The 14,546-nt window shown below is 38.6% G+C and overlaps 1 protein-coding gene across 1 annotated transcript in view; it reads right to left on the bottom strand.

The window, feature by feature from the left end:
* The window catches only part of Dscam3 (Down syndrome cell adhesion molecule 3), an 823,298-nt gene that overhangs the window by 244,224 nt on the left and 564,528 nt on the right, over positions 1–14,546 (bottom strand). The window contains exon 6 of the mRNA XM_083132903.1: positions 332–478. Coding sequence (XP_082989029.1) covers positions 332–478 — 147 coding nt within the window. The remainder of the gene's footprint in view (positions 1–331; positions 479–14,546) is intronic.

Here is a 14,546-nt window from a genome sequence, read left to right as displayed (position 1 = left end):
CGCTCGTAAAATTCAAAATAATTCAGTAGCATATTCAACAAGTTTGTTAACACATTAAATTAGAATTTTGTATGTGTATAAAATTATATATCCACGATCTGATACTGACAGATAACGTGAGTCCCATTGTTCAATTCCAAGAATAAACATTCTACGTTAAATCAGTGGTTGTCAGTCCCTGTCACTCGACCAAATTTCATGGTTTTATGTCTAGTAGTTTCAGAGTTATCGATGCGAGTTGGGGAGTCTTCTTACATCTTACATTTCGGGGAAGTTGTTCGAAACGTTACATTTTTTTACCAACAGATGGCTCTGAGTGGATGGCACTCACCTGACACTGTGACTCTCCCCGGAGAACTCCTCTTCCGCTCTCCTGTGAGTATATGAAGCGTAAGGCAGCTGTACCGCGGCGACCCATCATCGGACCTTGCGTTCCTTATGTGGAGGTTCCCGGTAGATGTCACCACGTACCGACCGCCTGGAAAAATAAATGTATCCTTGTTACTTATGGATATAGAGTTTACGGACATTACTTTGAAAATTCAATTTAATTCATTGGCATAATTGAGAGGGAAATTGGTTTTCAACCCCACTTAAATGCCCTAATAGTATTAAGATTATAATAATCAAATTTGGTTTAAAAAAATACATAAAATGTTTTCCTTGTATTTCACCTCTATTACAATTATATTGTATTGTGATTGTAATAGGTGGAATATCTGTCGGCCCAGGTATGACTATACATTACACACTAACAGGCAATATACATATATACCTATGTTACATGAAATCAATAAAATATTAACTTTTACAGTGTAAAATTAAACTACGTGTGGAATAAATCAAACAACGCCATAAGACCATATTATCTCAATTGATCCTTCGACACTTCATTTATAAAATAACCATTTGTTACAAATAACAACATTTACACAATTTCTCCACAAATCATATGAAAACACCCTTGTTCAAATGTGGCCTGGGATCCTAGAACATTTAGCCATAATTTAGTGATTGATTTGGTTTATTTTACTTCGCTTTTCTGCCACTTTTGACTAACCATGAGCGATGATATGATGAAACTCAGGAAGAAACTCACAAAAACATCCATGCCCACGAGATTCGAATCCGGCACCTTTGGAGTCGTAGGACGATATACTAACTAGTCCGCCATGAAAGTTGGCTTAACCATCTTTAATCCTGACATACAAAATTATAGAATATAGTAAAGTCCTCTATAACAAAATAACATCTCGCATTCCCAATCAAGACGTTTTCTACAGTAGTAACATAAAGTTGATATGAAATTATATAGCTAATGCTTACAGCTTAAGAATGGTATATGTACACAGTGTGAGTCGAAAGTGTAGTAACCAATATTTGTCTCCAGACAATTTTCTGGTTATTTGGTTGTAACCACGCCGTTAATAACATAACTAAGGACGTGAAGTTTTTGTTTTAACAATAACACCGAAATGTTGAGGAAAGCAAAATAAAGTGTTTAAAATACATTTGAGTAGGTAAAGGAAGCATGTTTTCAGTGTTTCGGAATCGCGAAATAACGCGAATTATGCCATTTTTCAGAATAACACCGAATTTTGCACTTTAACGCGAAAAACGCCACGGCAATATACACTGGTGATAACATTTCTTCTGTTCAAAAAGAACTACCTGAAGCGATAGTAGATCTATAATTTGTAGTGGAGCTGGTGATAGATCGATTCAAAAGATATTGTCGCGCTTCATTTATTGCAGTTTGGCGCAGACATGACTCACAGTATTTAACCTCGTCCTGAAATAGGTGGTGGTGGGGGGGATCTTCCCAGAAGGGAAATTTCGTAGGGAGAGGAAAATTTTCAGGGAGAAGCACCTGTTGTGTTTCTGGGGGGAGGGGGTGTATGTGTGTGTACACAAAACGGTATTTTGAGGTCGCAGAGGGATTTTTAGGCATTGTTAATGTGATGTGTATGATTGTGTTCAAAGAATTGGATGTTATCATTCAATAAACATTTCATATTTATTGGCTGATGTGACGAAATAGTTTTCCAAATGGAAGAAATTTGGTCACTTCTCACAAAGGTAAGCAACATTTTCTTTGTCATGAGAACTAAAACTTGTCTCAATTTTCCAGAGTTAAGACAATATGAAAATCTTAAGTATGGAAGGAACAGTAAAAATGCATGAAAAAAATAACCTATTTTATATTAATAAAACCGAATTTTGCCCTAAACCGCAAAAAATAACAACGAATTGCAGTAAAAAATAACATCGAAATTTAGGGGAAAATAAAACGAAAATTTATGTATGTTATATGAAAATCTCATATTTGGACAATTTGGTTGAGCAGGAGTGTAGTACATATTATTTCACTGTGGGCTTCTTCCGACCCTAGCCCCCCACTTTCTCCGCTCCTCTGCGATAGAAACCCAGCATTACAATTCTCGTTCAGATTTCTAAAATGTTACAATTTGTCAGTTATGGCATGTACAGTACATGTACACTTCTGAATTGTAAAAATAACATTAACTTTCAAGAGAATCGTTAAAACCTATAAGTTTGGTTTGGTTTGAGTTGCTGTTTTAAGTCCACTTTATGCACAGTAAGGCTAATCGGGACTGGACCTACAGTTTAAAGTGGAATCCGAACCACTTGTGCCTTCACTGGGTATCGAACCCGGGACCCCTTGATTACAAGGCAATGACGCTACCACTGCGCCATGGGGGAGGCCCACAACCTATAAGTGTCCGTGACTGTACATAATAGTGGCATCCCTCACGTGCCCTGTATGTGTGAACAGAAACGTCGCATGTATACGAATAGAGCAACCATACTTCCCCAGTCACTGAATACACCAAAGCGCAACACGTACGTGAATGTAGTTCTGCCAATATCAGCTGATGTTTACAAATCGAAGAAAACACCCCTCACTGGATGTAAAGACAGCACTACGTTAATTAAATAATTATCTTCTCATTTTCAGTCCAATTACTCAATAATTAACCAATTGCAATGCTTCTTTATCAACTCAATCAGCGATTAAATATTTTCCTGTTCTTAATTCGTTGATTAATTAGTTATGCTTGCAGGAGCATTTGTCTAATTGTATAGCCTCGTTTTCATATCGATTCTAGCTCTCGTCGGCAGATTTATACTCTGTCCCAATTAATCTACCCGTGCATGAAATTGCATTAAATTCCGCCTAACGTTTAGGTCTTTGCCGTCACATATATAAACATTATGTACGCAACATCTGTGAGTTACGGTTCGCATGGTCTGACCTATATAATATATATATATTCTCATGGAAGCAACACGGAGTTCAATAAATACCTGTGCTTTCCAATCCGGTTTGTATAATGATTGCGGTCCGCCTGACCACATTTGCTTCGTTCTTCATCATGTGACGACCAACCGCAAATATAATTCAGATGTAATTTTCAATCGCCACGTTTCGAGTTATCGACAGTCGCGATATCCGATAAATCGAAGAGGAGCTGATCGGACACCGTGTTTGTGTTTAAGTCATATATTAATAGAGCGTACACTCAGAAAACTAAATGCATCATATCGATTGATACACCATAATGCATCGATTGATGCAGTAAAATGTGTTTTATGGCTTCTTCAGATAATCAGATTCCCATTTGATGCATTTGGATGCATTTTTGAATGTCGTGAAAGAAACACCAAAGTGCATCATTTGATTCAAGTGAGGATTCCCATCAGTCGAGATGCACTTCAATGCATCAGTTGATGCGTTTTCATGCACCTTGTTGCGTTTTGATGCACCTTCCTGCATCCTTTTTTGATGATGCACTTAAACATAAACTCTGTAGCTCAGACCACGACATACAAAAATGCACCCAAATGCATCAAATGTGAATCTGATTGTCTGAAGAAGCCATAAACACACTTTAGTGCATCAATCGATGCATTCTGGTGCATCAGTCGATATGATGCATTTAGTTTTCTGCGTGTACAGTTGTTCTTTGCTTTCATATCAGCTTTACCAACAGGGCTAAGGTTTTTCTTACTGCGTTTATTGGTATGGCTTTGATTTTATTAATTTTCCTTCCCTTTTCTGCAACGTTTAGCTAATGGCGACGATGAGGATGAAAGGCGATAAGATAAAATTGATTCTTAACATTTATGCCACGATTAAAATGCTACCGTGTAAATTGAAAAATCTTTTTTCACAATATTTCTCAAGGATAGAACCGGTCCTATTTCCGTAACATGACCAATCAGAAGCGAGCTCTAGGTCACGAGTGCATATGGCCGCATGAGATGTAAACAATGTATCACTTCACATTTTTAAAAGACTATAACTATTCAACGAAGAGGTGTGAAGTGTTTTTAGGTTCATTGGCACCCATCTGGGGATGACTTTCTAAATTCTCAATTTTTTGGAATTTTGGACCTGGCTAGGGTGAGCACACGAACAGGAGCAGGTTACTTATAAAGTCCCCGGGTGCCGGTCCCACTGGCTGGCCTGAGTAGTTGTTCCTCTGGACAAACCCTGGCTTTGGGTCCACGACTTCTGGCGGCCGGAATCGTCCCTCCATGCACCGACAGCGTTCTCACTCCGATGAACTCGCCGTAAGCTCCCCGTGACCTGTCTGTGGTCTTCTTACGGTACCCCGTATCCTCCTCCTGAGGCATGCTGCTTACCCATTTTAGGCCGCTATAGACATAAGCATTTTTACTCGCATAAATGGTTCGGGTAACGTGTGGTCAGCACGACGAACCCCCAGTCCTCCTTGTTGTATGTTTCCATGATCGGATCACGCTACTAATTCGTAGCTCCCCAATTTTCTCATGGTGGTTGGTGGCAACCGGTCCCATACAAAGGCAGAAATCTCAGAAAGAAAGTTGTTAATCTTTCCCCAGGAGACTCGAGCCAGCGTGTGTTCCGTAGCCAGAGCCCAAAGGGCAAATTAGACACCCCGATCAAGGTACGGGACCACTCAAGTTATTACAAATACGTAATCTAAGCTCCAGTAAGCGTCAGAGGGGGAAAGGGATTCCTAGCCGATCCTTCCACAGGCCTCCCCAAACAAACAAAAACGACTAAATGTAACTACCACCTCCCAATTGTGTCACTATTCCTCTTAGCGACCCCGAAAACTATTGATTCCTCACTAATATCGTCGTTTTCGATTGTTTTTACATTTCACTTCCTTCCCACACCTAGGGGTACCAGGGGTGTCATGGACTTGTACGGCATTGGGATTGTCACTATTGTCACTTAAACATAAACTCTGTAGCTCAGACCACGACATACAAAAATGCACCCAAATGCATCAAATGTGAATCTGATTGTCTGAAGAAGCCATAAACACACTTTAGTGCATCAATCGATGCATTCTGGTGCATCAATCGATATGATCCATTTAGTTTTCTGCGTGCACAGTTGTTCCTTGCTTTCATATCAGCTTTACCAACAGGGCTAAGGTTTTTTCTTACTGCGTTTATTGGTATGGCTTTGATTTTATTAATTTTCCTTCCCTTTTCTGCAACGTTAGCTAATGGCGACGATGAGGATGAAAGGCGATAAGATAAAATTGATTCTTAACATTTATGCCACGATTAAAATGCTACCGTGTAAATTGAAAAATCTTTTTTCACAATATTTCTCAAGGATAGAACCGGTCCTATTTCCGTAACATGACCAATCAGAAGCGAGCTCTAGGTCACGAGTGCATATGGCCGCATGAGATGTAAACAATGTATCACTTCACATTTTTAAAAGACTATAACTATTCAACGAAGAGGTGTGAAGTGTTTTTAGGTTCATTGGCACCCATCTGGGGATGACTTTCTAAATTCTCAATTTTTTGGAATTTTGGACCTGGCTAGGGTGAGCACACGAACAGGAGCAGGTTACTTATAAAGTCCCCGGGTGCCGGTCCCACTGGCTGGCCTGAGTAGTTGTTCCTCTGGACAAACCCTGGCTTTGGATCCACGACTTCTGGCGGCCGGAATCGTCCCTCCATGCACCGACAGCGTTCTCACTCCGATGAACTCGCCGTAAGCTCCCCGTGACCTGTCTGTGGTCTTCTTACGGTACCCCGTATCCTCCTCCTGAGGCATGCTGCTTACCCATTTTAGGCCGCTATAGACATAAGCATTTTTACTCGCATAAATGGTTCGGGTAACGTGTGGTCAGCACGACGAACCCCCAGTCCTCCTTGTTGTATGTTTCCATGATCGGATCACGCTACTAATTCGTAGCTCCCCAATTTTCTCATGGTGGTTGGTGGCAACCGGTCCCATACAAAGGCAGAAATCTCAGAAAGAAAGTTGTTAATCTTTCCCCAGGAGACTCGAGCCAGCGTGTGTTCCGTAGCCAGAGCCCAAAGGGCAAATTAGACACCCCGATCAAGGTACGGGACCACTCAAGTTATTACAAATACGTAATCTAAGCTCCAGTAAGCGTCAGAGGGGGAAAGGGATTCCTAGCCGATCCTTCCACAGGCCTCCCCAAACAAACAAAAACGACTAAATGTAACTACCACCTCCCAATTGTGTCACTATTCCTCTTAGCGACCCCGAAAACTATTGATTCCTCACTAATATCGTCGTTTTCGATTGTTTTTACATTTCACTTCCTTCCCACACCTAGGGGTACCAGGGGTGTCATGGACTTGTACGGCATTGGGATTGTCACTATTCCTCTTAGCGACCCCGAAAACTATGGATTACACACTAATATCGGTCGTTTTCGATTATTTTTACGTGTCACAGCCAATGTGACACTCCCAATGCCGTTCAACTCCAAGACATCCCTGGCACCTCTAGGGGTGGGGTGGGATGGGGGTGACTTGTAAAACGACCGATGGGTCGCTAAGGAAACTGCTGCTACTACAATGCTAGTGTGAACTGAAGTGGCAACCAGGCTGTCGGTGTTAGATGTCTATAACATGTTGTTGATCAGGGTTAGCTATATTGCATGTTTCGTATTGTGCTAATCAAAGCTACATTTTCATAGATTGATTGGTTGCTTGGTTTGGTTTGTTTTACTTCGCTATTGTGCCACTTTTGGCTAATCGGGAAGATAAGGATGAGTGATAATCTGATGAAATTGATGAAGGGACGCTCAGAAAGAACACTTATTGCCCAGGCCGGGATTCGATTCGAACCCGAACTGCTCAAAGAGAAACTTGAAATATCTCATTGAAAATCTACCAAATCCGCCATTCGCTATAGTTGAGAGAATGAGTTCATCCGATTCTGCCGGCAACCAGTGTGCTTCCAGCCGCTACACGGAGCGCGTTTGACCGGCACAAGAACCAAATGAAAGTACTGTACTTTTTTCTTGTTACGCGTAGCTGGATGGCGCTGTAGGGAGAAGTATGGCCCCCTGTGCCCTCTCTTGTGCAATCATTAAGTTAATCAGCAACGGAGATTCAATGAGACGTATAATTTCTCATGTCGTAGCGTACAAGAATCCTTCTCTGGAAACAGAAAGGTTTTGACTATTTTTCCTTCGGAGACAACCAAAGGTTCGACGCTTGTGGCTAAAACGGAGGTTTTGGAAACCTTCCAGCGACGCTTTCCCCGACGTCCGCGCGATTTGTCGAAGTGGAGACCTCTGCCGACCCAATATCGTATGTCTCGCATCCTCCTAAAGGTGTCTCCACAGTCGACTTGCTTGACAGATGGAAACTCGCGCCATAACTCCGTTGTCACACGCAGGAAACCAACTCCTCCAGGGGACAACTCTCCCACCTTCCCCCCTTTTTTCCAGAAGCAAGCAAACGGCAGCGTCCCTTTTTGGGTGAAGTTGTCGATGCTCAACTGTTTCAGTTCCCCGGAGAGAAGTCAGCGGTAGAAAATAGAAGAGAAAAGGAGGAATGAGTGTTATCGACTTTCAATTGTCAGGACTGCAAGAGGAGGGAGGGGAGTTACGTTTCTCTCTAGCCCCCTTTTCTCTTTCTCTCTCTCTCACTCGATTCTCATTTGTCTTGATGACTTTTATGAGCTCTTTGTGCTTGTGCGTGGTGGATCACAAGCTCAGCTCCTTTGTCTCCCTTTCGAGATTGGTTCACGGAGGACCAGTTCATTAATAGTAACGGTTCAGACGATACGTTCGTGTAGTTCATTCGATCAGGATTAAAGTAATACTTACTTTGCAATGGACATAGCAACGAATCTGTGACCCACATGGTGGTAATTTGAGAACAAAGCAACAAGAGAGAGCTGATTGTTTACTGGAAAAGCGTAATCGAATTGTTTGGAAATTGTCTTATGCCACTAAGCAGCCAAATTGTAAAAAAATGCCACAGGTATAAAGTCGAAATTTAGTAGACTGTTAAGCCTGTCAAATAATAAATCAGCGCAATAATGATTAGCACGATAAACTCTTCTTAATCCCCAAATTCAGATTCTTTTCAGTCTCTACAAAATATCACATTTTTACCCACTTTCTTCCTTCCTACTTTTTTTTAGTGTTGCCAAACCTATCATTAATTCCCTATTGTCACAGGCTACTGTCGTGTATTCGCACGTGTATTAATTGATTCGCACACGTAGGTACTTCACAGTATAAAGATAGAAACGAGGATACAAAATAACGATTTAATACTAAACTTACAATAACCATTTCTAAGATGGCTGAACTCCAAATTTTAATAAAACAACTTTACAAACAATTGAATATCGATTCAGATATTATGCACACTTAACATTCCCCCTCTTCCTTATTTGACTTAGTTATATTTCAGTCTATCAGGCGGTTTTCTCTGTCGAGAGGACCTCCTACACGAAAGAAGTCTCGTCACGAAGAACGGCTATGATTTTGAGACATACATGAGAGAAGCAATACACAGACTGATAACGAATAACATTTAATAACCAGGTCTGGCGTTCAAGTTCAATCGGCATACGACACTCTCCCCCCCTTTGGTTGAAGAGACTCCCGTTTCATGGAGTTTGCCCATAGCAGTCAGGCGGTCGTCTTGGTCTCTGTGATCTCCTAACCGGTTGATTGTCGCAGGTCGCATTTGGAGGTTCCACTAGATCTTCAGTAGTAGGTACTGGGAGATAGTCCTCCTCTCTAACAAGCACTGGGTTGTTTCCGCGCGATCGACTTTGATTTCGGACAAGGCTGTATTTTCCAACCTTGTCGGGATACCTCTTGATCCTCGTGAGATGAACAACAATCAGTTCATTATCTACAATCACCTTCGCCATCTTCCGGCCCATCAATTTAACCATTTCGCCGATTTTGTACTTGGACCCATGGCTGAATTGTTTCTTGTGATGTTCCACAAGTACCTTTTCCCCTGGCATAAACGGAACGGGACTAATAGGTTGATTCTTGGAACAATTTGATTTGTCAAAAGCGGAAATGTCTGTTCTTGGCCGAAACTTAACCAAACGTTCTGCTGGACTATACCCGTGCACTGGATTATTCCTTAATCTGCCTAAAAGCTCAAGAACGAACTTGTCCATCCAACGATTTGAAAAGTTCTTTTCGAGTAAGTTCTTCACCACCCCAACATTCCTTTCAGCTAGACCATTTGATTGGGGGGTGTACGGAGCTGAGTGAAGAAGCTTGATATTCCTCTTTGAGCAATAAGAGTCGAACTCTGAAGATGCAAATGGTTGGCCATTGTCTGTAATATAGGTTTTCGGATATCCAAAGCATGAAGAAAATTCATCTAAATAACCAATCATGGTGTCAAATTGCATATTCTTCACTCTCCATACAGATATCCAATGAGAATAAGCGTCAACCAGCAACAGGAAATTCATGTCTGAGAAATGGAAGAAATCAAGATGAACACGCTCAAAAGGCTGCGATGCAATAGGCCACGTTTCGAAGCAGTACCCGGTACGTTGGGCCTGTTACTGTATCGCAGCCTTTTATTAAGTTGGACAAACTATACTCAATCGATCTTTCTTGCATAAATTTACTTTGTCCATTTACTTCCATAGTAATCATTCCAACCCTTAATTCATTTACATCTAACACCTCATTGTCCATATCATCCGAAGAAACAGGTTCAACAGCCTGTACAGCGTTAGCCTTGTACTTGCTATAAGGTTTAGTACTATTAGTTTCTTTATTGCGCTGTAACTTGAAACACTGGGAAACATCGTGACCGAATTTCTTACAGTATCTGTAATGCTTGAAATATTGTTGCTTTCCTTCCCGTTCATTTTTACTTCCCTCATTATCCGATTGATTTTGTCTGAACCTAAGATTGGATCAACTTGACACAGTATTTTGGAATTTCCAGCTATCCTGTTTTGGATTAGAATTGGCACCGGAGTTCAAACGCTTATCGCCCTTGCACTTATTTACCCTTGCGCGGTTAGTGTTCACAAAATTTACATTGGACTGGACGTAATACTCCTTCATATCTGGTTCTAATTTTTCCATCTGCTTAGCTACCTCAAAAGCTTTGTGAAATTCCATTACATTGTCACTAATGAGTTTCTTACGAATAGTGTTAGATCTGATTCCGCTAATTAGTGAATCAAATAAAGCAATGGAAAGAAACTCACCATAACCACACTGCTCTCCGATCTTTCTTAATCTCCTTACAAAATCTTCTATTTGGTCGTCTTCTTCTTGTACACATTTTCTAAGCTTTAACCTTTGCACAATATAGTTGCTTGATGGACTATAATAAGATTTTAATCTTTGTGCAATATCCTGATAGGATTTATCATGAGGCAATGTAGGTGCAAATAATTCACGCAGTACTTCATATGGCTTGTTTCCAATGACAGATATTAATCTAGGAACTTTATTGTCCTCTGGAATAGCATGTGTTTGACAATAATTATCAAAGCGCTCCAAATGCGCTACTATCGATGATCTTGGGGATCATATTTATCAAAACCAGCTACTAAAGCCATTATACATTTACGCTATAACACAAAGCTCAGAAGTGAAATATACTTATCCTCGATTTATAACTAAATTCTCGTCGCCATGTATAAATATCTGTCGTGTATTCACACGCAGAGGTTAATTGATTCGCACACGTAGGTACTTCACATTATAAAGATAGAAACGAGGATACAAAATAACGATTTAATACTAAACTTACAATAACCATTTCTAAAATGGCTGAACTCCAAATTTTAACAAAACAACTTTACAAACAATTGAATATCGATTCAGATATTATGCACACTTAACAGCTACTAACTTCGAAAATATATACATATGTGAAATCCAATTGTATACACTGTAATATATATATTTTTATTCTTATGAACATAAAAATCAAAGGTTTTTAAATATTTTTCATGTTTAAAATGTTAGATATAATATTGTCAGTTTGGTCCTTTTTGGCATTCACTTCTTGCGAAGTAATGTTTCAGCATTCAAATTTGCACTACTGACTATGTTTCTGTGAGGATTTTTTTTTCATAATCTTGTGTAGTAGTAGTTGTGCGTTTGTGTTTTTTCTTGTGTAGTGGTTGTTATGTGTTTGTGTGTCTTGTTCAGTAGTTGTGCTGTGTAGTGTCTTTGAGTTTGTCTTGTGTAGTAGTTGTGGTGTCTAGTGTGTTTGTATTTGTCTTGTGTAGTAGTTGTGATGTGCTTGTGTGTGTGTGTGTGTGTGTGTTTATCTTGTGTAGTAGTTATACTGTATAATGTGTTTCTGTTTGTCTTGTGTAGTATCGGTGGTGTGTATGTATGTGTTTTGTGTTATAGTTGTGCTGTCTAATTTCTTTGTGTTTGTCTTGTGTAGTAGTTGTGGTGTGTAGTTTGTTTGTGTTTATATTGTGTAGTAGTTGTGGTGTGTTTGTGTTTATATTGTGTTATAGTTGTGACGTGTTTGTGTGTGTCTTGTGTAGTAGTTGTGCTGTCTAATGTGTTTGTGTTCGTCTTGTGTAGTAATTGTGCTGTCTAATGTGTTTGTGTTTGTCTTGTGTAGTAGTTCCTCCATTCATATTGGGGGTTAGGCGTAGAGCTGACAACTCTGCACTGTAAAAAGACATGTCAAGAAACAGCAATATAACGCCATGGATGTTCCCAAGGTAAAATATTCCGGAGGTAAAATAGTCCCCCGTTCGGATCTGCGGGTGGGGACTACTTTGGGAGGTCTCTGGACTAAGGATAAGATCTACATTAGGAATAAGGATATTAAATTAGGCACCTGGAATGTTCTGAGCCTTTACCGGCCTGGAGCATTTCAGTGTACAGTTAATGAGATAGTCAAGTATAAATTAGATGTAGTAGCTGTCCAGGAAGTTAGGTGGCCAGGAGAAGGGAATTGTAAAACTAAAAATTACACTTTTTTCTATGGTGGTACTGAAAATCATAATTTTGGAACAGGCTTTTCCATAAATAATAGAATTATCTCGACTCTTAAAACAGTAGAATTTATTAATGATAGGATATCATATGCAGTTTTACAGGGTAGGTGGTGTAAAATTATTTTAATAAACATACATGCACCAACGGAAGATAAAGATGATAATACTAAAGATGATTTTTATACAGAGTTAGAACAGGTCTTTCATAAATTTTCTCAGTATGATATGAAAATTCTATTAGGTGACTGTAATGCACAGATTGGCAAAGAAGAGACATTTTAACCCATGATTGGTAAAGAAAGTCCTCATGAATTAAGTAATGATAATGGTATAAGATTGATTACTTTTGCAACCTCAAAGAATTTAATTGTGAAAAGTACCACTTTTAAACATAAAGATATCCATAAATATACCTGGTCTTCTCCAGATGGTAAAACTCATAATCAGATAGATCATATTCTCATTGATAAGAGAAGGCATACTAGTATAATTGACGTTCGTACACATAGAGGTGCTGACTGTTCCAGTGACCATTATTTAGTAATTGCTAAATTAAGAGAAAGATTCTCAGTGATAAATCATAAGCAACAAAATCTAAAAGTTCTAAAATTTGATACAGGAAAGTTTACTGATGAAAGAATTAAGAAAGATTACCAAATTAAACTGTCAAATAGATTTGATGTTTTGCAGGATTTAAATGATGATGAAAATATAAATGAAACAGACGCAAATAAGAATTGGGAGCACATACGTAATGCAATAGAATCATCAGCTAAAGAAAGTATAGGATACCATAAACCGAGAAAAAGTAAGCCATGGTTTGATAATGAATGTCATAATCTAATAGAAATAAGAAATCAGGCTAGACTTAGGTGGTTAAATAACTCTGATGATACAAATCTAAACAATTATAATAGAATAAAGCGAGAAGTTAACCACACGTTTAGAAGTAAAAAAAGAGATTAATTTGAAAAACAAAATTAACGAAATTGAAACAAGCAGCAAAAATAAAAATATCAGAGATTTATATAAAGGTGTAAATGAGTTTAGAAATGGGTGGCAACCTAAAGTAAACTTGATAAAAGATAAAGACGGTGATTTTCTAGCTGACTCAAGCGATATTCTAAATAGATGGAAGAACTACTTTAATGACCTTTTAAATGTCCATGTAGGAGATAAATCAGAAGTAAATGAAGTACACACAGCAGAACCTTTAGTTCCAGAACCTAACTTGACTGAAGTTAAAGATGCTATTAAAAGGCTAAAGAATAACAAAGCACCTGGCATTGATTTAATACCAGCTGAGTTAATTAAATATGGTGGAAATTCATTAATATGTCAAATTCATAAATTAATTTGTTTAATATGGAATAAAGAAGAAATCCCTCAACAGTGGAAAAAATCCATAATTGTTCCTGTGTTTAAAAAAGGTGATAAAATGAACTGCAATAATTACCTTGGAATTTCTCTACTCTCAACAACATATAAAATATTATCTAACATTCTTTTAACAAGACTAATCCCATATGCTAATGAAATTATAGGTGATTATCAATGTGGATTTAAACGTAACAGATCAACTACAGATCAAATTTTTCACATCAGACACACTCTTGAGAAAAAGTGGGAATATAATCAAAATGTCCATCAGCTATTCATTGATTTCAAAAAAGCATATGATTCGGTCGAAAGAGATAAATTATATAATGTATTAGTAGATTTTTGAATACCTAAGAAGCTTGTTAGTATGATAAAAATATGCACCAGTGTAACAGAAAGTAAAATTCGTGTGGGTATTAATATGTCTGACAAATTTACAATTCATGATGGGTTAAAAGAAGGAGATGCATTATCTCCATTGCTCTTTAATTTTGTCTTAGAATATGCTGTTAGGAAGGTAAAAGAAACTAACGAAGGACTAAAATTAAATGGTGTGACTCAGTTGTTAGCATATGCAGATGATGTAGACTTACTGGGGGATGTGTGAATACAATTAAGATTAATGCTAAAATATTTTTCAAAGCAGCTAAAGATATAGGTTTGGAAGTTAGCAAAGATAAAACTAAATATAAGCTTACAGGCCGAAACCAAGTGTTAGGTAATAATCAAAATCTAATTATTGATAACAACTCGTTTGAACCAGTCCCCAAATTCAAATACTTAGGAGTAATATTAACAAATGAAAATTATATTAAAGAGGAAATAAAAAGTAGGCTTAATTCAGGAAATACATGTTACTTCTCTCTTCATAAACTTTTGTCTTC

The sequence above is a fragment of the Lepisma saccharinum genome, chromosome 12 (assembly GCF_977018435.1).
Source record: "Lepisma saccharinum chromosome 12, izLepSacc3.1, whole genome shotgun sequence".
Lineage (NCBI taxonomy): Eukaryota > Metazoa > Arthropoda > Insecta > Zygentoma > Lepismatidae > Lepisma > Lepisma saccharinum.
Note: the sequence above shows the minus strand (reverse complement) of the source record. Positions and strands in the feature narration are given on the sequence as shown.